This window comes from Anomaloglossus baeobatrachus, chromosome 1 (genome assembly GCF_048569485.1).
Source record: "Anomaloglossus baeobatrachus isolate aAnoBae1 chromosome 1, aAnoBae1.hap1, whole genome shotgun sequence".
Lineage (NCBI taxonomy): Eukaryota > Metazoa > Chordata > Amphibia > Anura > Aromobatidae > Anomaloglossus > Anomaloglossus baeobatrachus.
The window spans coordinates 819,712,652-819,738,055 of record NC_134353.1 but is presented as its reverse complement, the minus strand read 5'-3'; the positions used below and the strand labels follow the sequence as shown (position 1 = coordinate 819,738,055).

Below are 25,404 nucleotides of genomic sequence, written 5' to 3'. Positions count from 1 at the left end.
CCGGGATCCCCGTCCAGAGCATCGGTGGTGTCCCATTATCACCACAAACCGTGGGTGGCATCACGGACTACATCCCCAAACCAAACCATCCCTTTCACTCACGGGCGAGGAGCGCCGCTCGAGTCCCCGGATCCCGCCCACCGCTCAAGCCACCGAGCAGCAGCAGCAGCGCCGGACCCGAGCGTGGTGAGCGCAGCGCCCTCCCCGCCCGCGACACATGCTATGATTATGCTTCATTATAGGTAATATTTACTAATCATTTACCTGTGCACTATACTTTTTTGTTTCTTTTGGGGTGCAGTTAGGTTCAAAAACGAATTACCACTATTGTAGACAATAATAATATAATAATAATATTGTAGACATTACCATTATTAAAAAAAATATATGTTCTGCCATCTGATTAGCACAAAGGAGCATCTTCATTGTTGTCCAAAGAAGCTTGGTTCTGCAGCTCAGTCCAATTTAAAGGGAATCTGACACCAGTGTAATGTAGAGACGGAGATCCTGATTCCAGCAATGTGTCAACTACTGGGCTGCTTTTTTTAGTTTTTATCAAATCAATATTTTATCAGCAAGAGATTATTACTAGAAACCTTGTGGCCTTAAAGGGAACCTGTCATCAGAAATTTAGCTTGAAACCTAAACGTTTCCCCCTCTGCAGCTCCTGGGCTGCATTCTAGTAAGGTTCCTGTTGTTCTTGTGCCCCCTTTCTAACCAAAATAAAGACTTTATAAAGTGGTACCTTTTTGTATTGAAATCTTGATAATGGTACACGGGGGCGGGCTCTCTGGTGGCCGTTAGTCTGCCTCCTGTCGCTTTAGGCTGTCCCCCATCGCTCCATTTCATACCTCAGGATGCCGCCCACTGCGCACGCGAAGACTGCTGTTCACATGTGCACAGGCACGATGTTATGGGCGGCGCTCCCCTCTGCCACCAGCGTTCTGCGCAAGCGCTGGCCAGATGACACGAAGTCACCTCTTTCCCATCTTACCCTGCAGCAGGAAATAGATGGGAGGAGCGGAGCAGGAAATCACCGGTTACGAGAGGTGACGTCGGGTCATCTGGCCAGCGCTTGCGCAGAACGCTGGAGGCAGAGGGGAAAGAGCGGGCACGAGATGATGGACGGCCACTTGCAATGCAATCACAGCGCCGCCCATAAACTTGTCCCTGTGACACACGTGACCAGCGGTCCTCGCGTGCGTGGGACCTCGGGCGCAGTGGGCGGCATCCTGAAGTATGGAATGGAGCGATGGGGGACGGCCTAAAGCGACAGGAGGCAGAATAATGGCCACCAGAGAGCCCGCCCCCGTGTACCATTATCAAGATTTCAATACAAAAAGGTACCACTTTATAAAGTATTTATTTTGGTCAGAAAGGGGGCACATAAACAACAGTAACCTTACTATAATGCAGCCCAGGAACTGCAGAGGGGGAAACGTTTAGGTTTCAAGCTAAATTTCTAATGACAGGTTCCCTTTAATTCCTCCATATTCATGAGATCTGTATAACCCTTGTCCCCATAACTAAATGGTAACTTTATACCTATGCATAGTGTACACAGAAAGCTGTCAATTAGTGGTGTAATACAGAGCTCTGCATTCAGAGAAGTGGTAAATATGCAGCAGATTAAATGGTGATTTTATCAAAACTGCAGAAAGCAGCCCAGTAAGTGACACATCAGGGTCTCTGACCCTACATCAAGGCACTCTCAACTGGGGTAGCAAAACGCTGATGACAATTCTCCTTAAGTGTGGCTTCATTGTATACTTAATTGTGCTAATCTGTGTTCTTAAAGTTGAACTCCATCCATCACTGAGAAAAGGCACTTACAATTTAAAGAGTATCTAAATATTTAAAACTTTTTTTTAAATATTTGAGTGCAGGTCCGGACTGGCGCACAGGAGAACAGGAGAATCCTCTGGTGGGCCTCTGTGAAAAATTATGTCACTTACCCCCTAAACATAATCAGTAGTTTGCATAATGCACTTGTTTTACTATGTACAGACAAAGGCAAAATGGGTCAGAGGAGAGATTTGACGGGCTCTGAAAAGTCCAAAAGTGTGAGATGTCTTGCAGAGGGATGCAGCAGTCTTGAAATTGCCAAACTTTTGAAGCATGATCACCGAACAATCAAGCATTTCATGGCAAATAGCCAACAGGGTCGCAAGAAGCGTGTTGGGCAAAAAAGGAGCAAAATAACTGCCCATGAATTGAGGAAAATCAAGCGTGAAACTGACAAGATGCCATTTGCCACCAGTTTGGCCATATTTCAGAGCTGCAATGTTACTGGAGTATTAAAAAGCACAAGGTGTGCCATACTCAGGGACATGGCCAAGGTAAGGAAGGCTGAAAAACGACCACCTATGAACAAGAAACATAAGATAAAACGTCAAGACTGGGACAAGAAATATCTTAAAACTGATTTTTCAAAGATTTTATGAACTGATGAAATGAGAGTGACTCTTGATGGGCCAGATGGATGGGCCAAAGGCTGGATAAGTAGAGGGCAGAGAGCCCCACTCCGACTCAGACGCCAGCAAGGTGGATGTGGGGTACTGGTATGGGCTGGTATCATCAAAGATGAACTTGTGGGACCTTTTCGGGTTGAAGATGGAGTGAAGCTCAACTCCCAGATATACTGCCAGTTTCTGGAAGACAACTTCTTCAAGCAGTGGTACAGGAAGAAGTCGGTATCGTTCAAGAAAATCATGATTTTCATGCAGGACAATGCTCCATCACATGCATCCAACTACTCCACAGCATGGCTGGCCAGTAAAGGTCTAAAAGATGAAAAAATAATGACAAGGCCCCCTTGTTCACCTGATCTGAACCCCATAGAGAACCTGTGGTCCCTCTAAAATGTAATATCTAAAGAAATGGAAAACAGTACACCTCTCAGAACAGTGTCTTGGAGGCTGTAGTGGCTGCTGCACGCAATGTTGATTGTAAACAGATCAAGCAACTGACAGAATCTATGGATTGTAGGCTGTTGAGTGTCATAAAGAAAGGTGGCTATATTGGTCACTAATTTTTTGGGGTTTTGTTTTTGCATGTCAGAAATGTTTATTGCTAAATTTTGTGCATATATATTGGTTTACCTGGTGAAAATAAACAAGTGAGATGGGAATATATTTGGTTGTTATTAAGTTGCCTAATAATTCTGCACAGTAATAGTTACCTGCACAAACAGATATCCTACTAAGATAGCCAAATCTAAAAAAGACCCCACTCCAACTTCCAAAAATATTAACCTTTGATATTTGAGTCTTTTGGGTTGATTGAGAATATAGTTGTTGATCAATAATAAAAAAAATCCTTTAACATACAACTTGCCTAATAATTCTGCACAAGGTGTATATTAATAGAAGCATAGGTACATTTTTGTATCAAAAACAAAAAAAGGAACCCCAATAAAATATAACTTTTATTCTTAATAATAAAAAGGTCAGAGACCAAATTCAGAAACAAACAAGAATAGATATTGTGTCGAACGTGAAATAAGAGATGCTAGGAGGGTGGATGATCACACAGACTGGCCCTAAATCAGCCCTAATCAGCCTCTCCTTACCTAGCAATGGAGGGTATGGTGCCCTAGGGTTAAGGCGCCCCCATTCACCGACGGGAGACCCTAATAGGCCCTGCACAGCAGAAAAAACATCGCTTAACACTAAAAGTCCCAGGAATTTCGAGCTCCATAGGGTTCCAATGGTAGAAATGTTAAATGACCCCTCTATGGGACTCCTAGTGTTAAAGAATACAGAGACTCTCCATCCCAATCAGAGGGTGAGCCAAATAGACTTATCTGAGATGTTGTCCTAAGAAGACGTCCTGACGCGTTTCATCCCACAGGTACCAGGGAATCATTAGGGGACAAACAGGGAGTGGACTACCAATGCAGAAGCCTCCCTAAGCAGTCAAAGGAGAGGTGCAAAAAGGATACCTGTGGCGCCCCATGACATATCCACCTTATAAATCCCAATCAATCTTTGAAACTCCGAACTGGAAGTGCACTATTCCCCGCAATTCCGTCCCCAAAATAAATAAATTTCTCCTCAAAAAGCACACATTAAATAACAATAGGTTAATGGTTAGTGTGAAAGAATATAATAAATATTTAATCCCACGGACATTGCGGTCACACGGAAGTTCTAAAGTGCACCGTATCCAGAGTCCATGTGGAATGCAAATGCACTCCAAATCACGCACCGGATGTTATGTCAGCCAGACGGAGAGGCAGAAGGATGAAAACGGAAGTAGTCACACCGCTATCGTATGGAACACAAATGCACCCCAGACCGCATACATTTTTGTAAGTAATATTTGCATGTAGTTGATCAGTGGGCCATCAGAGTCAATGGTGGGCCCCTGCTGTCCCAGTCTGACATCGAGTACCCTTTTAATGGCAATCTAATCAGTCTGGGTCTGGGTCCTGATAAACTTACTAATCACTAATCTCCTTTGACCCAAGAGTTGTGCAACTTAGGCAACAAAAGCTCACAGCTCCTGCATGAATTCATACACAAAGCAGGGTATGGATTCAATAAAAAGCATAGGTTATGAAGCCTATACTTTCTATAACCAGATGTCAGTAACAACCCATCCATGTGTAATTGTGTAATAAAAAGAAATGACACAGGGAATACATATTGAACAAATTAAGAAAAAGAGGTGCAAAAAGCCATAGACAGTCAAGACATCAGCTGAAATCTGTCAGTAGTAAGAAAACAATCCTGCCACTTAGTTAAAAATATCAGCTGGTTCAAATGAGATCTATAAAAAGGTATCTCATTGCAAAGGTGCCACACAAGAAACATCTCATGATGGGTAAAACCAGTGAGCTATCTTAAGACCTTTGCAACCTGTACTGCATGATGATCCTTACAAAGATAGCAGTCAAAACATTGCAGCATCGTTAAAATATTTTTATTAGAAAGGTTATATAACAAATAAAGGAAGGGAAGGAATTAAAGATGTTATACAATTAGTATGTCGTTGTATAGATATTTCATATGAACTTTAAATTATTATCATACATGTTTCTATGTATAGGGAGGTGGGGAAATGTAGGGAAAGTAGGTATAGGGGAGTCAAGTAAATTTATTAGGGAATCTGGAAAGTGGGGAAGGGGTGTGGGGAGGGAATAGGGTACAGGAGAACCATAGCATAAAACAATCTAAATCTAAAATGACCATAAACTAATATAGTCAATACTATTAATATGAGATCAAACAAATATATCCATTGTATGGTAGACCACAATAAATGAAGAAACTAAACTAAACTAACAATAAGAGAAAGAGAAGAAAATATTGCAGCAGGTATTAATGAGCATGTAGTCAATGATAGAGAACATTGTTGTCTTACCAACTCACTGTCATTCAGATGTCTTCAGTTACTAATATATTTGGAACCGCTGGCTCTACCCCCACTCTTCCTGGTTTAGTTACATCTCCTTACTTGCATCCACCGACAATGAGGAAGGAAGGAAGTGGGCGGCATGTTACGGCCGCTCATCTCCGCCCCTCCTCTGCTATTGATATAGGGTAACTCCGGCACACTATAACTCCCAAAGAAAGTCACAAATCGCAGTAATTTGATATGCAAATTCACTTTTTATTAGTCCGTATTTTGAATTAATTATGCATATATGTTCTGTCCAAAACAGGTTGACGTTTCGGCCATTACATTACATTTTCTGCACACCAAACTCCACCTGCCTTGTAATATAGGTTATCCAGGACTTTTATTATTTTTGCATATGGGACTAAGGCCGGTTTCACACATCCGGCTTTTCGCCGGTTTGCCGGATCCGGCACTCTCCCGTACAGACAATACAGTACAGTGACAGCGCTGTAACTTCCAGGTCACATGCGCCGGTCACATGACAGCACGTGACCGGCGCTTGTTGCGCTGTCACTGTACTGTAGTCACTGTATGGGAGAGCGCCGGATCCGGCAAACCGTCAAAAAGCCGGATGTGTGAAACCGGCCTTAGTCCCATATGCAAAAATAATAAAAGTCCTGGATAACCTATATAACAAGGCCTAAGAGCTAACAGGCAGGGATTTGCTAACTACCTGTCTGTTATGCATGGTCAAGATCTCTGCAAGCTTGGAGTGGTCATGGACTGCTCCTGCCTACAATTCCCCTGCTGCTGGTTATGTCACTTTAACAGAGCAGTGTCTTCACTTCTTCTCTGTTCTGTTGTTGGCGAGTCACTTGACGTCATGCTGATTGACAGCCAGCTCCCTGCTGACTAATAACGGGGAGCAGACTGTCAATCAGCATGACCTCTGTGGTGACGCACTGGTGAAAGAGCAGAGCGGAAGAGGAAGAGCTGCTCAGTTAATGAGAGGTGGAGCAGGAGAATCATCGGCTGAGCTAGCACAGATCGTCCCTGTGTAGAACAGGCAGGTAGTTGCTTAAGGCCGCTTTACACGCAGCGACATCGCTAAAGCGATGTTGTTGGGGGTCATGGAATTCGTGACGCACATCCGGCCTCTTTAGCGATTGCATGTGAAACCTACGAGCGATTGAAAAAGGTCGCAAAATTGTGCAAAATCGTTAATCGTTGACATGCTCCCCTAGTCCCAATTATCGTTGCTGTTGCAGGTGCGATGTTGTTCGTCGTTCCTGCGGCAGCACACATCGCTATATGTGACACCGCAGGAACGAGGAACCTCACCTTACCTGCGGTCGCCGGCAATGAGGAAGGAAGGAGGTGGGCGGGATGTTACGGCCGCTCATCTACGCCCCTCTGCTTCTATTGGGCGCCTGCTTAGTGACGTCGCTGTGACGCCAAACGAACCGCCCCCTTAGAAAGGAGGCTGTTCGCCGGTCACAGTGACGTCGATAAGCAAGTAGTGTGACGGGTCCGAGCGATTTTGTGTGGCTGTGCGCCACAGGCAGCGATTTGCCTGTGATGCACAACCGATGGGGGCTGGTACGCACGCTAGCGATCTCGCTAGTGAGATCGCAGCGTGTAAAGCAGCCTTTACTATCTGAATGTTAGTTCTTAGTCTCAAAATGCAAAATAATGAATCTAGGCTATCCCCTCTAGCAAGTCAAGTGAAGCTTTGTGTTTAGAAAGTGTAGCTTCAATCTTTAATTTACTGGGACCACAAGCAAAGGTGAATACAGTGCATTACCTTATTATTATTATTATTATTATTATTATACATTTCACATCACTCAGATGTAGTCATCACTAATGTCAACATTGTTTTTGGTCGTTGGCTCAACTTAACCCCTTTACGACCGCCGATACGCCTTTTAACGGCGGTAAATAAGAGTACTTTTTCCGATCCGCCGCTTTTTAACGGCGGTCGGAAAAAAGGGTCTAGCGCCCCCCAGAGTCAGAAAATTTCCGGGGTCTCAGCTGCCGGGGGTAGCTGAGACCCTGGAGATCATGATTCGGGCCGGTTTTTCCGGTCCCCGCTCACCTGATGACCGGTATACACCGTATACCGATCATCAAGTTATAGTAAATGACCGCGCCGGTAAAAAATGATTTATCTCCCATCTGGCATGATCAAACATGCCAGATGGGAGATAAATCTTTTTCCCGGTTCCCTCCGGTCCCCCGGTGTCCCCAAAGTGCCCCCCCCGACCCCCAACCCCCTCCCGAAAATCCAAGATGGCCGCGCGCACCGGCGATCACAGCAGCGCGCCGGCCGCATTTACAGTGTTCCTATGGTTTCTGTCGTATGTGCCATAACACATACGACAGAAACCTGCTCCCTAGGCCCTGCCGGGTCCCCCCCTACCCCCCCTGGTGTTCCCCGGTGTCCCCCGGTGTCATACATACCTGTCGCAGCTCTGATCCCCCGCGGCCCCCTCCTCCGGCTCCTTCACAGCAGTTGCCGGTCACATGTGCAGAGCGCGGCTGACAGCTTCCTGTGTTCAGGACACTGGCTGCTGCTGCTCGGTACACTGCAGCTGTGACCCGGGGAGAGTGGGTGCAAATTCTTTGCACCCACTCTCCTCAAATGGAGGGTCTGCCCTCCTAGAAAATGGGGGATACGTTCCCTGAACGTGCCCCCCATATTCTAGAAGGACCAGAGGCGACGTGGGACATCCAAATGGATTATTGTGGATTTTTTTTTTTCTTTTCAATAAATTGGTCAATCAGGGAATGTTTGGGGGAGTGTTTTTTCAAATAAACTTTTTTTTGTTGTCAATTTTTTTTTATTACTGTCAATTAGTTATGTCGGGTATCTGATAGACGCCGTGACATAACTAATTGCTGGGCTTGATGCCAGGTGACATTACACACCTGGTATCAACCCCATTCATTACCCCGTTAGCCAACGCACCAGGGCGCGGGATGAGCTGGGGCGAAGCGCCAGAATTGGCGCATCTAATGGATGCGCCACTTCTGGGGCGGCTGCGGCCTGCTATTTTTAGGCTGGGAAGAGTCCAATAACCGTGGCTCTTCCCATCCTGAAAATACCAGACCCCAGCTGTCAGCTTCACCTTGGCTGGTGATCTAATTTGGGGGGACCCCACGTTTTTTTTTTTTTAATTATTTATTTATAAATAATTAAAAAAAAAAAACAGCTTGGGGAGCCCTCCAAATTGATCACCAGACAAGATGAAGCTGTCAGCTGTGGTTTGCAGGCTACAGCTGTCTGCTTTACCCTAGCTGGCTATCAAAAATAGGGGGGACCCCACGTCATTTATTTTAATTCTTTTTTTTTTTTTTGGGCTAAATACAAGGCTAGGCATCCTTTAGTGTCACATGAAAGGCACTAAAGGGCGCCAGCTTAGAATATGCAGGGGGGTGGGACGTTATATATGTTTGACATCTATCCATTCATCCATTGTAGCATTTTACGCTGTGTGCCCACAATCAGGGTTTGCAACGTTTTGGACGCAGAGTGTTTTCCCTGCGTCCATAACGCTGCGTTGTGCAGTAGAAGCACAGTGGCAGGATTTTTAGAAATCCCGTGCCCACTGTGTTTCTTTTCTCCGCAGCATAAATCGACCTGTGGCGCAGCTTCCCGAGCCTCAGCATGTCAATTTATGCTGCGGAGATGAGTGTTCTCTGCAGGTAGAATAGAACTAAAGTCCACAGCAGCCTGAACCCAAATCGTGGGCATGGGCAGCTGCGTTCTCCCGTGGACAACACTCACATTTCTGCAGGAGGCTGACACTGTGTACTAGACGCCGTGTCGCTGGATCATGGCCACATAGCCTAAAGGCCACTTTACACACTGCGATATCGGTCCCGATATCGCTAGCGTGGGTACCCGCCCCCATCTGTTGTGCGACATGGGCAAATCGCTGCCCGTGCCGCACAACATCGCGCAGATGCGTCACACATACTTACCTGCCCGGCGACATCGCTGTGACCGGCGAACCGCCTCCTTGCTAAGGGGGCGGTCCGTGTGGCGTCACAGTGACGTCACTGAGCGGCCGCCCAATAGAAGCGCAGGGGCGGAGATGAATGGCCGGAACATCCCGCCCACCTCCTTCCTTCCTCATAGCGGCCGGGAGGCAGGTAAGGAGAGGTTCCTCGTTCCTGCGGCGTCACACATAGCGATGTGTGCTGCCGCAGGAGTGACGAACTACATCGTTACTGCTGCTGTAACGATAATCGAGAATGGACCCCCATGTCACCGATGAGCGATTTTGCACGTTTTTGCAACGATGCAAAATCGCTCATCGGTGTCACACGCAGCAACATCGCTAATGCGGCCGGATGTGCGTCACCAATTCCGTGACCCTAACGACTCCGCATTAGCGATGTCGCAGCGTGTAAAGCCCCCTTAACAGTGAGAAATTTGTTGCTACAGCAACAGTTTTGTGAAGTACCTGTGGATTCAAAATGTTTACTATACTCCTGAATAAAATCCTTGAGGGGTCCAGTTTCCAAAATGAGGTCACTTGTGGGGGGTTTCTGATGTATAGGTGCCCAAGGGGCCCTGCTAATGTGACATGGTGCGCGCAATTTACTTCACCTTTTCCAAAATTCAAATGGTGCTCCTTCCATTCCAAGCCCTCCCATTTATCCAAACAAAGGTTTTTGGCCACATGTGGGGTATCCCTGCGCTCACAAGAAATTAGATAACAACCTGTGGGGTACATGTTTTGTTGTTGCCTCTTGAAAAAGTGAAAAATGTGTCGCTAAATCAACATTTTTGTGAAAAAAATGAAAATTTCAATATGGCAACCTAAGCTTATCAAATTCTGTGAAGTATTCGTGGATTCAAAATGCTCAATATACACCTAGATTAAAGCCTTGAGGGGTCTTATTTCCAGAATGGGGTCACTTGTGGGGGACCTCCACTGCTTAGGCACCTCAGGGGTTCTCCTAATGCAACATGGCGTCCGCTATTGATTCCAGCCAATTTTGCAGTCAAATTACACTCCTTCTCTTCTGAGCCCTGTAGTGTGCCCAAACAGTTGATTTCCACCACATACAAGATATCAACAAACTCAGGAGAAATTGCGCAATAAATTTCATGGTGATTTTTTTCCTGTTACCCTTGTGAAAAAAAAAGCTACCTGGTTGAAGTAACAATTTTGTGGTAAAATTTTATTTTTTTATTTTCATGGCTCAACGTTATAAACTTCTGTAAAGCACCTGGGGGTTCAGGGTACTCACCAAACATCAAGATAAATTCCTTGAGGGGCCTAGTTTCCAATATGGGGTCACTTGTGGTGTTTTTTTGCTGTTTACGTACCTTAGGGGTCCTCCAAATGCGACATGGTGCCCGCAATCTTTTTCAGCCAAATTTCCTTTCCAAAATTCAAATATTGCTCCTTCCGTTCCAAGCCCTCCCATTTCTCCAAACAAAGGTTTCAGACCACAAGTGAGGTATCACCGCGCTCATAAAAATGTGGGTAACAAACATTGGGGTCAAATTTTTGGAATTACCTCTTGAAAAAGTGAAAAAATTGATGCTAAAGCAACATTTTTGAGAAAAAAATGAAAATTTTCAATGTGACAACGTAACGTTATCAAAATCTGTGAAGTACCTGTGGATCCAAAATGCTCACTATACCCCTAGATAGAAGCCTTAAGGGGTCTAGTTTCCAAAATGGTGTCACTTGTAAGGGGTTTCTGCTGTTTAGGTACCTTAGCGGACATGTAATTGCAACATGGTGCCCGCAATCTATTTCAGCCAAATTTGCTTTCCAAAATTCAAATATTGCTCCTTCTGTTCCGAGCCCTCCTATTTGTCCAAACAAAGGTTTCTGACCACATGTGGGGTATTGGCGCGTTCATAAGAAAGTGGGTAACAAGTTTTGGGGTTCATTTTGTTGTGTTATTTCTTCTAAAAGTGAATAAATTTGGGGTAGAGCAACATTTTAGGTAAAATTTTATTTTTTGCTTTTTTTCATTCCACTTTGCTTTAGTTCCTGTGAAGCACCTGAAGGGTTAATAAACTTCTTGGATGTGGTTTTGAGTACTTTGAGGGGTGCTGTTTTGAGAATGGTGTCACTTTTAGGTATTTTCTGTCACTTAGGCCTCTCAAAGTCACTTCAAATGTGATGTGGTCCCTAAAAAAATGGTTTTGTGAATTTTGTTGAAAAAATGGGAAATTGCAGATGAACTTTGACCCCTTCTAACTTCCTAACCCCAAAACATTTTGTTTCAGAAATTGCGCTAATGTAAAGTAGACATGTGGGAAATGTTATTTATTAACTGTTTTGTGTGACATAGCTCTCTGGGTTAAGGGCATAAAAATTAAAAGTTTGAAAATTGCAAAGTTTTCAAAATTTTCATCAAATTTCCGATTTTTTCACAAATAAAAGCAAAAAATATCGTTCTAAATTTATAACTATCATGAAGTACAATATGTCACGAAAAAACAATGTCAGAATCATTGGGATCCGTTGAAGCGTTCCAGAGTTATGACCTCATAAAGTGACACTGGTCAGAATTGCAAAAAATGGCCTGGGCATTAAGTACAAAACTGGCTTCGTCCTAAAGGGGTTAATACTAAGTATTCAATTGCAGATAATAACAAGGATCGATATCAGCATTGATGCAGGCAGTGGATCAATGAGATGAAGTTTGTTTGGTTTTCATGAGGATTTTTTTCCCCATTTTCTTAAGAATGTCTTATTGTTAATGAATACAATGTATGAGACAGAAGTCTGATTTTAGTATATTCCATGTAATGTGCTACAATACCAAGCTGGTGTCTTGGATGATGCCATAAATGTTAATTCAACGATTTAGTTTTAATGAAACTCATGTCTGTATTTGCCATGAAATGTTATGTAAAACATGTTTTCACAGTAACTGAGATACAGTATGTGGCTGCGAATAGATATTTTATAATGTACATATAGAATAAAAGAAAATGTGAAAGGTCTATTCCAAGCAAAACCTTAATGCATAATAATGGCTTGTTTATATGGAGCTTCTGGCCAAGGAGTGTTTTTGTTATACCACGTTGTAGCTACTGGCGAAAATATGTTCTATTAGGAGTTGAGTGTTCTCTCAAATATTGTCTCTTTTTCTATCCATATTCTGCCCTGGTGCTAAACAGATCACACATAGACCAATGGAAGTGAGCTGGGTAGTTCACCTGAAAGTTTTTACATATGGACGAGTCAACGGCTCCTAGTGGCTCATGCCATGAACTCGGGCAGAGACTATGAGCTCAGTTATTGTCTATCGACATGACATAATTGTTGCAGACAATAACAGATACCAGCTCCAGGGGTTAAAAAAAAACTACAGTCACGGGACAGAAGTTTTCCAAAACCGGACAACCCTATGTCACATGTGCCAGATTTATCATGGTGGTTTATTCTGGATTATAAATTTGGTGCATCTTAGACTGTCCAGTCTAAGGGTGGCGTTACATGAGACAATATATCGTGCGATCACATGAGTGATCGTACTCGCCCCCGTCGTTTGTGGGTCATGTGAAATTCATTGCCCATGTCGCACAAAGTCGTTAAACCCCTGTCTCACGTACTTACCTCCCTAACGATGTCGCTGTGGGCGGCGAACATCCTCTTCCTGAAGGGGGAGGGACGTTCGGCGTCACAGCGGCATCACACAGCGGCTGCCCAATAGAAGCGGAGGGGCGGAGATGAGCGGGACGTAACATCCCGCCCACCTCCTTCCTTCCTCATTGCCGGCGGGACGCAGGTAAGCTGTGTTCTTCATTCCTGGGGTGTCACACGTAGCGATGTGTGCTGCCAAGGGAACGACGAACAACCGGCGCGCAGAAGGAAGAATGACATTATGGAAATGAACGACGTGTCAACGACCAACGATAAGGTGAGTATTTTTGCTCGTTAACAGTCATTCGTAGGTGTCACACGGTACGACATCTCTAACGATGCCGGATGTGCGTCACGAATTCCGTGACCCCAACGACATATTGCACGATATATTGTACCATGTAACGCCACCCTAAGTTTACACCATCTATTAGTTGGCTTAGCTGTGGCAAAATGTTGGTGCTGTGTAGCACATTAGGTCATACCCATTTCCCAGGATGCCTATGTTTAGCAAACCATGGGTTACTGAACTTTTCAAGTATCTTTTCAGAATGCACTGTCCTGTGCATGTACATGGGAAAAAATACTATTTTTGACCATAACATGATTTATATCCTGCATTTTTACGTTTTTCTTCTTCAAGTTCTATCTCTGTATTTGCAATTTATTTTTGAGCACATGGGAGGAGACTAACTACTAAGATCTCCCAAACAAATAGAAATGGATTTCTGCTCTTTGTTACATTTTTCACACATGGAAAGAAGCAGCATCAGCGTGAATTAAATTATACAGTAATACCGAGCAGTGTAGATGTGAGTTCAGTTGTGGGATGAGGAAAAAGACTTGTTAGAATTCTCAACACCATATTTCTGTGATTCCCTCCGTTTTCTCACTCTGTAATTTACTATTCCGCTCTCCATAGAGTGTAACAAAAGCTGTGATCTGACACCGCACTGTAACCTTAGTCTGTTTCGTGTTGAGCAAGATTGAATGGGGCAATTGTTTTGCACAAATTAAGGCAACATTTTCATGCTTAACAAATCTGCTTACTTTTTTTTATCTGAAAATGATTTGCACTGTTGTTCATGAACACATCTTGCAGGAATGAGTAACACACTTAAAAATACCCTTGTAGTGAGACCAGATTTCCTTAGTTTTATTGGAGGAAAAAAGGCAGGGTGAAATCATTCTGGATTGAATCCTAGTCCCCTCCTACAGAATGTGTTAACGTTTTTTATTCTGGATTAATAGTTGCAATTTTTTCCACATTATTTATTTAACTTGGTGGCAGTATTGTAATATTAGCTTCCATTTCATATCTTCTAAAATAGTATTCTTCTTAGGCACAAACAATGGATTTTCAAGTGTCTTTTAAGGTACATTTCGGTTGAACAATAATCAGGCTGACGATCACCCGATGAGCGAGCAAAAGCTCAATCATTGGATGAAATGATTTTTAAACTTGCTTATGAAGTAGTGGAACAGCAAGATGACGTTAACCTCCACGGGTAGGGGAAGGCCCCGGGACTCTGGATGGTGCTCTGGGGTGCAGGGGGAGTGCAGGCTCACCGGTTGCAGGGGTCAGTTGGGTACTCACTCAGCAATAAAGCAGACGCTGACAACAGGGTAAACCAAGTCTCTGACTGCCGCTGTTTCTTGAGGGGAGCTCGTCCAGGTCCCGTCCCCTGCAGCACTGCCTGGGGGTCCGTGACCTGACTCCTGGCACAAAATTTAGAGTGTCCTTTGTGGCCCGTCAGCTTGGAGCTTTCCGGGCCCCGCTCCCCACTATGGCTAAGTGAAGGAGCATGCTCTCAGGGCCTCACGCTTGGGATTTCAGTGGGCCGCTTGTTTGGAAAGCCCTATCCCCCTCGTTTTGCTAGTGCCTCCGATCTCTGAGCTGGGTGGGAACAGTCCATATAGGCCCTGTCCTCTGTAGGTGAATTGCCGGGTCGCCTGAAGCTTCTCCCCGACCTAGGGTCTGTGTACCCCGCCGTGCCTTCGGTCCCGGACCGGTGAGTAGGCCCAGGCTGCTGACCGTCCTCCAAGACAGGTCCCAGGCACCTAGCCTCAATCCCCTGCGACCAGGGGTCCGAATACTCTAGGTCCAGACCACCATCTGTGACCTAGTCTGCTTCTCCCCTGGGAGCTACAACTCCCAGCTTCCTCAGAGCTCCTTACAGCTCGAGGGCTACCACTGAATTGACTTGACACCTCCCACCTCCCTGCCTGACCCCTAGGTGGGCGGCCCTATTCTTGCTTAAGCAGCCCACTAGTGTGCCTGACAGATGTGGTGCAAGGTGTATCTAGGATTTGTGAATGCTGGTGGAGGCAGTACTGCAGGTTAGGTTTCCAGAACCATGGGGGGTTGAATCCTGCACTGTAGAAAAAGAGCGTGCAGAACCCTGTGACGACCTGAATGGTCCAGGGCGTCACACTAGTATGACTGATACATCCCCATGCCAAATGAGCAGGAGGTCATCAATATACAAGTGCATCTCAATAAATTAGAATATCATCAAAAAGTTACTTGATTTCAGTAATTCAATATAAAAGGGAAACACATATATTATATAGAGTCATTACAAACAGTGATCTATTTCAAGTGTTTATTTCTGTTACTGTTGATGATTGTGGCTTACAGCCAATGAAAACCCAAAAGTCATTATCTCAGAAAATTAGAATAATATATAAGACCAACTGAAAAAATGATTTTTAACTCATCTTGGTGCCTACTGAAAAGGATGCAAATTAAATGCCTCAATACTTGGTCGGGGCTCCTTTTGTATCAATGCGGCGTGGCATAGAGGGGATCAGCCTGTGGCACTGCTAAGGTGTTATGGAAGCCCAGGTTGCTTTGATAGCAGCCTTCAGCTCGTCTGGGTCTGGTGTCTCTCATCTTCCTCTTGACAATACCCCATAGATTTTCAATGGGGTTTAGGTCAGGCAAGTTGCTGGCCAATCAAGCACAGTGATACTGTGGTTATTAAACCAGGTAATGGTACTTTTGGCAGTGTGGACAGGTGCTAAGTCCTGCTGAAAAATGAAATTTCCATCTCCATAAAGTTTGTCGGCAGAAGAAAGCATGAAGTGCTCTAAAATTTCCTGGTAGATAGCTGCGCTGATGTTGGTCTTGATAAAACACAGTGGACCTACACCAGCAGATGACATGGCTCCCCAAACCATCACTGATTGAGGAAACTTCACACTAGACCTCAAGCAGCTTGAATTGTGGCCTCTCCACTCTTCCTCCAGATTCTGGGACCTTGATTTCCAAATGAAATTTAAAATTTATTTATATTTGAAAACAACACCTTGGACCACTGAGCAACAGTCCAGTTCTTTTTCTCCTTGGCCCAGGTAAGATGCTTCTGGCGTTATCTATTGGTCATGAGTGGCTGGACACAAGAAATGCGAGAGTTGTAGCCCATGTCCTGGATACGTCTGTGTGTGATAGCTCTTGAAGCACTGACTCCAGCAGCAGTCCACTCCTTGTGAATCTCCACCAAATTTTTGAATGGCCTTTTCTTAACAATTCTATCAAGGCTGCTGTTATCCCAGTTACTTGTGCAACTTTTTCCTTCCAATCAACTTTCCATTAATGTGCTTAGATACAGCACTCTGTGGACAGCCAGCTTCTTTAGCAATGACCTTTTGTGGCTTACCCTTCTTGTGGAGTGTGTCAATAACTGCCTTCTGGACATCTGTCAAGTCAGCAGTCTTCCCCATGATTGTGTAGCTTACTGAACCAGACTAAGGGACCATTTTAAATGCTTAGGAGGCCTTTGCAGGTGTTTTGTGGTAATTGTTTTAATTTTCTAAGATATTGACTTTTGGGTTTTCATTGGCTGTAAGCCATAATCAACAACATGAACAGAAATAAACACTTGAAATAGATTACTCTGTAATCTTTCTATTTAATATGTGTTTACTTTTTTTACTGAATTATGGTACTGAAATAAATTGACTTTTTGATGATATTCTAATTTATTTATATGCACTTGTATGTACCATAGAGTTGTAATAACCAAGATGTAATATCCAAATGGATTATAGAGTAAGCAGCTGAATTGAGGAGCACTTCAGATTGGTGTTTTATACCATTTTTTCTGCTTTTCTGTTACAGGATAGTTTCTGGTGACTTACATTTTATTCTGTGATCCATCTGTGATCAGCTAGCATCAATGGAAAAAAAGTAAAAATGTCACCAATTATATCAATATATCCAGTCAAAGCCATAAATTGAATTAAAAATGAGTGATCGCCGACATTTTTACACATACTGCCATATTTGGTTGAACTGTGCGGCTTATTGGCGATCATTGTTGTTTATCTTCAGCAGATTTCTGAACTCTTCACATTTTCTTTTGATTGAAATGAGGCTAAAGTACAACTGTGATTCCTACCTCCTATAAATGTAGCAGACTGTAGCAGGGAAGTAAACTGTGTACTTCCCTGCTACACAGACAAATCAGTCACAAATGACATTTTTTAATGACTTTTCTTCTAATATTACAAATGTGAACGAATGTAGTTCAGGATAAGGGAATTACCACATTGTGTCCAAAATTGAATGTTGTCGGGTGAATATTTTAAAGACGTTTGTAGTATTATTGTTAGTTATAAAGGGAACCTGTCACCAGGTTTGTCGGCTATAAGCTGCGGCCACCACCAGTGGGCTCTTATATACAGCATTCTAACATACTGTATATAAGAGTTCAGGTCGTTGTGTAGAACATAAATATCACTTTATAATACTCACCTAAATGGTCAGTTCGGTACAGAATGGTCAGATGGGTGTCTCCGTTCTCTGGGTCCGTTGCCTTCTCTTTCGGTCTTTCAGCCATCTTTGTCCTCCTCCTTCTGAAGCCTGGGTGCATGATGCATCCTACGTCATGCACACGCGCCGGCATTGAGGTCCTGCGCAGGCGCCAGGGGCGTAACGATCGCGGTCGCAGAGGTCGCCACTGCGACCGGGCCCGCAGGGTTATAGGGGCCCGGCAGCCGCTCTGCAGAGCTGGCTGCCGGGCCCCTATGTGTAGTGCCACTATGTAGTGGCCGACTGTGAGATCGTTAGGGGGCCGGCCTGTGAGTCAGGGGGGCCCAGTGTCTGCAGGGGGGCAGAGGGGCCCCTGACCTGGAGAGGCCACCAGGCGTTCCTGACCTGCTGCAGAGGAGATGTGCTCCTGCACGGCAGACGGAAACCATCCCTACCAGGACCTGCGATGATGTCACGCCCATGTGACTGTGTGGGAGGAGACACAGGATGCCGGGGAGAAAGCAGCAGAAGATACTTTGAACACGAGTGGTAATGAGAAAAGAGGGGACATGAGGGGAGGGGCTGCAGGGTGAGTGGGATATGAGGGCTGCAGACTGTGACAGAAGCATGTGAAGGGTGCAGAGTGTTTGAGAGGGGTAAGTTGGGGTACGGGCAGGGTGAGATATGTGGGGCAGGGTGTGTGTGTGTGATATGGGGGTGCAGGCTGTATAGGGAGCAGGGTGTGTGACATATGGGGGCAGGGGCATAACTACCGCAGTCGCAGGGGTCAGAAGGAGCTGAGAGGTACTTGTTTTTTTATTTTGCTGGCTGCATGACACATATAGGCCCGGGGAAGCTGCCTGCATGATACATGGAGGCCCTGGTGGGTCTGGCTGGCAGGCTGCATTACACATAGAAGCCCTGGGGGCTGGCTGCATGACACATGGAGGCCCTGGGGGGGCTGGCTGCATGACACATGGAGGCCCTGGGGGGGCTGGCTGCATGACACATGGAGGCCCTGGGGTGGCTGGCTGCATGACACATGGAGGCCCTGGGGTGGCTGGCTGCATGACACCTGGGGGGGGGCTGGCTGCATGACACATGGAGGCCCTGGGGGGGCTGGCTGCATGACACCTGGGGGGGGGGCTGGCTGCATGACACATGTGGAGGCCCTGGGGGGGCTGGCTGCATGACACATGGAGGCCCTTGGGGCTGGCTGCATAACACAGGGAGGCCCTGGGGGGGCTGGCTGCATGACACATGGAGGCCCTGGGGGGGATGGCTGCATGACACATGGAGGCCCTGGGGGGGGTGGCTGCATGACACATGGAGGCCCTGGGGGGGCCGGCTGCATGACACATGGAGGTCCTGGGGAAGCTGGCTGCATGACACATGGAGGCCCTGGGGGGGCTGGCTGCATGACACATGGAGACCCTGGAGGGGCTGGCTGCATGACACATAGAGGCCCTGGGGGGGGGCTGGCTGCATGACGCATAGAGGCCCTGGGGGGGCTGTCTGCATGACGCATAGAGGCCCTGGGGGGGCTGTCTGCATGACGCATAGAGGCCCTAGGGGGGCTGTCTGCATGACGCATAGAGGCCCTGGGGGGGCTGTCTGCATGACGCATAGAGGCCCTGGGGGGGATGGCTGCATGACACATATAGGCCCGGGGGAAGCTGGCTGCATTACACATGGAGGCCCTGGTGGGGCTGGCTGCATGACACCTGGTGGGGCTGGCTGCATGACACATGGAGGCCCTGGTGGGACTGGCTGCATAATACATGGAGGCCTGGGGGTGTGGCTGCATGATACATGGAGGTCTATGGGACTGCATAATAAACATGAAGGACACCTTATACATAGACTATAGCAGCGCATTATACATGGAGGTCTATGGGGCTGCATTATAATACATATAGGACTATGGGGGCTACATTATAATATATGGAGGACTATGGAGGCTACCTTACACATGGTCTGTGGGGGTGCATTATAAAGCATGGGGGACTGTGGTGCAGTATAAAATATGGAGAACTATGGGAAATGCATTATAATACATGGAGGACTATGGGGGTGCATTCTAATATATGAAGGGTTTTGTGGGACCCATTATACTATATGGAAGGCTATGTGGGGGCCATTATAGTATTTGGAGAACTATATATGAGGGAGGAAAAAGATACAAGTATGGGATGGGAATGTTTTGTGCTGAGGGAAAAGGGCTCTTTCCCATGCTCTGCTATACATCTCTCAGCACCCAGCTTTCCCATGCTCTGCTATACATCTCTCAGCACCCAGCTTTCCCATGATCTGCTATACATCTCTCAGCACCCAGCTTTCCCATGCTCTGCTATACATCTCTCAGCACCCAGCTTTCCCATGCTCTGATACGGGAAAGCTGGGTGCTGAGGGAAAGATGTATGACAGAGCATGGGAAAGCAGGGTGCTGATAGAGGGATTTTAGATCATGGGAAACCTGGGTGCTGTGGGTAAAAGCCAAGTGTCAGCGTCATTATCCCGTACCCTAAGTGTTGTGTACATGGAGGGGGGCCCCGGTCCAAAGTTTGCACCAGGGCCCATCAAACTCTAGTTACGCCACTGGCAGGCGCAGTAAAATACTTTGATCTGCCCTGCTCAGGACCGCAATGCCGGCCTGTGTGAATGACTTCATGCACCCAGGCTTCAGAAGAAGGAGGACAAAGATGTTAGAATGCTGTATATAAGGACTCACTGGTGGTGGCCACAGCTTATAGTTACCAAATCTGGTGACAGGTTCCCTTTAAATATATTAAAAAGCAATTGAGAAATTAGAGTATGATGGTGGCTTTATATTAATTTGATCACACTTGGATTAGCTGGTATAGGTGAAAATATTGTAATAAACTTTTCTTCCAATATATTTTCAGATTTAATTAAAGACCCAGAGGAGCTGAACAATGTTGCTACACAGTTTCCACAGATTGTCTGCTCTATGGAGAAGAAACTTCGCTCTATTTTAGACTATAAAGAAGTCTCTGCCGCGGTGCACCAATACAATAAGCAATCATTTGCCAGCTGGAAGGAAAATGTGGAAAGTAATTACACAAATGTCATTTCTAACCTGCGGTGGCATCTGGATTGGAGCTTGAGACCGAAGGCCAATGAACAGGCAATAGACAGATGGCTAAAACATGGGAGTAATGGAATTGTCAAATCAGATCATGAGTCTCACAAAATATTTCCAACAAAGAGACATGCGTGTTAAATAGCAATTCTTGTGTTGTAATAATAATTCTGCAGTCAAACACTATTTCTTTAACTTTTTTTTTCTGTAAGCAAACCAAAAGAGTATATTCTGTGTAGAACTCAAAAAATATTTGGAAAATCAAAAATGACAGAAGCCGGCTCTCATTAAAATTTAGCTATAGAAAAAATGCGTGGTATGAGAAAATAATGGCAAATCACATAGAAACAATAAGGTCATAACAATATCAAATGCACCCGTGGAGCCTTTGCTTTCAGAGTTCAGGCATTTGTACTGCAAACATTTTCATTTTATTTCACTATCCTACAACAACAGATCTGCAGCTGGTTATGGAAACTATCTATACCCGCCTGTTATCTTGTAGGGGGGAGCCAGGTGCTGCCCGGCAGCGAACCCCTCTGCTTCATCAATCGGGTGTAGTGCATGCGTTCCGCCCCAGCTGGGGGGTGCGACACTTACTTGCATCTTTGATGGCTCGTCCACCACTCCATCGCCGGTCACTGTCATATACATCGTACTTGGGCAACACATCTCGGAAAACAATTTTTCTTAAAGTTTGAGTTAAACTACTGCTATTCAGCATTCGTTTTTCCTAAGAGACATCTTCACAATAAACTTTCTCAATCTTTGTAAGAAACACGTTCACAATAACCTTCCTAAAGGGGGCTTTACACGCTGTGACATCGCTAATGTGAAGTCGTTAGGGTCACGGAATTGGTGACGCACATCCGGCCGCATTAGCGATGCCGTTGCATGTGACACCTATGAGCGATTTTGCATCGTCGCAAAAACGTGCAAAATCGCTCATCGGTGACATGGGGGTCCATTATCAAATATCGTTACTGCAGCAGTAACGAAGTTGTTCCTCGTTCCTGCGGCAGCACACATCGCTATGTGTGACACCACAGGAACGAGGAAGCTCTCCTTACCTGCCTCTCAGCCGCTATGCGGAAGGAAGGAGGTGGACGGGATGTTACGTCCCGCTCATCTCCGCCCCTCCGCTTCTATTGGGTGACGGTTCAGTGACGCAGCTGTGACGTCGCTGTGACGCTGAACGAACCGCCCCCTTAGAAAGGAGGCGTTTCGCCGGTCACAGCGACGTCGCCGGGCAGGTAAGTACGTGTGACGGGTCTAGGCGATGTTGTGCGGCACGGGCAGCGATTTGCCCGTGTCGCACAACAGATGGGGGCGGGTACCCACGCTAGTGATATCGGTACCGATATCGCAGCATGTAAAGTGGCCTTTAGACAGACATGACACTTTCTTCTGTGTTACCATTCTGCTGCTGCTTGATGAAGTAACCTTCTGTCCAGCCCTCTCCCTGGGTGCTATCCCTCCAGCAGCTGAGTGGTCCCCATCTCTTGCAGCTGTGTCTGGGCAAACCCTGATACAGAGCTCGTGATCCAAGGACCTCCTGTGCAGAACTCTATCACTCAACTAAACTAAACTTAACTGACTCATCTGGCCTGTCTGCCTTACCAACTCACTCTTTACTCCACCCACTGTGCCCTTTCTCCTGGGCTATCAATGTATCAATATCTAGCCTGCTGAACCTGCACTTAGCATTTCATAGTATCATAGTATCATAGTTTTTAAGGTTGAAGGGAGACTCTCAGTCCATCTAGTTCAACCCGTAGCCTAACATGTTGATCCAGAGGAAGGCAAAAAAACCCCAATGTGGCAAACCAGTTCCAATGGGGAAAAAATTCCTTCCTGACTCCACATCCGGCAATCAGACTAGTTCCCTGGATCAATACCCTGTCATAAAATCTAATATACATAACTGGTAATATTAAATTTTTCAAGAAAGGCATCCAGGCTCTGCTTAAATGTTAGTAGTGAATCACTCATTACAATATCATGCGGCAGAGAGTTCCATAGTCTCACTGCTCGTACAGTAAAGAATCCTCGTCTGTGATTATGATTAAACCTTCTTTCCTCAAGACGTAGCGGATGCCCCCGTGTTCCAGTCGCAGGCCTAGGTGTAAAAAGATCTTTGGAAAGGTCTCTGTACTGTCCCCTCATATATTTATACATTGTTATTAGATCCCCCCTAAGCCTTCGTTTTTCCAAACTAAATAACCCCAAGTTTAATAACCTGTTTTGGTATTGCAGCCCCCCCATTCCTCTAATAATCTTGGTGGCTCTTCTCTGCACCCTCTCCAGTTCAGCTATGTCCTTCTTATATATCGGTGACCAGAATTGTACACAGTATTCTAAGTGCAGTCACACCAGTGACTTGTACAGAGGTAATTACAGAGGTAATTTCCTATTGCTAACACATTATCTATCACTTAACCCTCCCCTGCACACTTGTCCTATGTTGCACTAAACCCTATCTCAAAACATTCTATATTATTATTCCTATGGCTGATCTTATCTATAGTTTAATCCTTATTAACCTACTTAACATTCCTATAGTTCACATTATAGACATTACAATATTCCCTGTAATAAAAGACCTTATGTAAAATATGTTACACTCTATACATATAGTTTCGTATAACTCCCCGAACTGTGTCTCCCGCCTGACACAGCTCATTCAGTCAACACATATTATACATCTTGTCTCATACATTAAACAGTACTCTAAAACGCACACTAGCAATAAACCTAGTGTTCAATAAAGCACTATAACCTATTGGCCGCTAGATGGCGTTGGTTGCTGCGCTGCTCCGGCTCTACCACATCGCCGGCAGTCGCACCAACATACATTCCACATTAAGCACGTTTCTATCACAGTACTGTACAGTAGGGGAAACACTGTATAGTAGGAGTGGGAGCGACTCAACCACCTCCTAATCTCATTTTACCTTTCTACTCCGCTATTGCCTTAATTACTGCACATTTCTTAAAACGTACTGTAGATGCTGCTGAAAGCTCTGGGTTTGATTTGCTAGCACGTTTCTTCACATGCTCGCAAACAGCTTGCAAAGTCCTGTTTGAGTAATATATGCTAGTTATATTATCTATATCCCTGCACTGACTTATTTTTGTGCTTAGATCCATTTTGGGATGTCAATATAGGAAATAAAATGATTCATTACAGTATCCATTCATTTGATTGAGGGCAAAAACGTACTAAAAGGTTTCCAATTGACTGCAATCATTAAAGTTTATGGGAAATTGAACATGAAGGATGGTAATCTGTTAAGCCATCTGTTACTGGATACATCTCTCTGCACATGCCCAGAACACTGCTGATGTTCAGAGACACCTCTATTAAAAAATGTATTCATTACAATTGGAACAAAAACAGATGCAAAATGGAAACCAAAGTGTGCAACCGTTTTTGCTCCATTTGAAAAAAATCCACTTTTTTTCAGTACGGACTCGATTACAAACATGAGAACAATACTGGACATTTGAACAGAACTTGAGCAGGGAGGAAGTAAAGGGCTCCAGTAAATTAAATCTCTTTCAACATTGCCACGAGGCTAAAAAAATCTGTAGAGTACATTTTTATACTAATTTTGAAAGATTACGTTTATACCCTGGGCTGCCTATGATTATTTATTTCTAACATAATCCCATTAAATATATCCATGTACCATAAGAAATAGAGAATCTGCTTATTTTGCTAATTAATATTTCTTCTGTATAAACTTCTGTACAGGTGACTCTTTTCACTTTTCCAATAATTTCCAGTATCATAACAGATAACTGGTTCTGGTTGATTTACTATGTTAAAAGACATCTGATGAGTGACTAGTATATTATGACCAGTAGGACATTTTCTATAATTAGGAGAAGTCTCCGATAGCAGCAGTAGCTTTAGTACACAGACAGGATTTACAAATGGTGAATTGTTCATAGTTACATAGATTGAAAAAAAAATCAAATTCAACCTTTCTCCACCAATTATACATATTATCCAGGCCTTTTTTAAAAGCTGTTGTAGTGTCTGCCATTACTACCTCTTAGGCCGGCTTCTCACTTTCGATTAACTTGCACGAGTGCAATGCGAGAAATTCTCGCATTGCACTCGGACCAATGTTAATCAATGAGGCAGCTCCCATCTGCTATTTTTTTTCTCAGTCCAAATCGGACTGAGAAAAAAATTTGCAGCATGCTGCGTTTTTGAGAGTTTCTCGCGCGAGTCTCTCCAATGCAACTCTATGGGAGCGGGTAAATAAACGGATGTCACACGGATGGCACACACACCATCCTAGTGATATGCGTTTTTCTAAATACATTTATCGCATGTTTCAGAAAACACTGAAAATGAGTGAGGTCTCACAATGTCGGTCAATCTCTATCACTGTCAGTCGGTCTCTCCTTCTCGGTCTCTATCTCTCTCTCTGTCCATGTCGGTCTCTCCCACTCCCCCCCTCTCTCATACTCACTGATCCCCGATCTAGTCTCTGTCGGTTGGTCGGTCGGTCGGTCTCTCTCTGTCTCTATCTCACTCTCTGTCCATGTCGGTCTCT

At 45.0% G+C, this 25,404-nt stretch overlaps 1 protein-coding gene across 1 annotated transcript in view; it reads left to right on the top strand.

Annotated features, from left to right (window-relative positions):
* Nucleotides 1-25,001, top strand: part of ARSK (arylsulfatase family member K) — a 284,607-nt gene extending 259,606 nt beyond the window's left edge. The window contains exon 8 of the mRNA XM_075325083.1: nt 20,637-25,001. Coding sequence (XP_075181198.1) covers nt 20,637-20,974 — 338 coding nt within the window. The 3' untranslated portion in view covers nt 20,975-25,001. The remainder of the gene's footprint in view (nt 1-20,636) is intronic.
* The last annotated feature ends 403 nt before the right edge of the window (nt 25,002-25,404 follow it).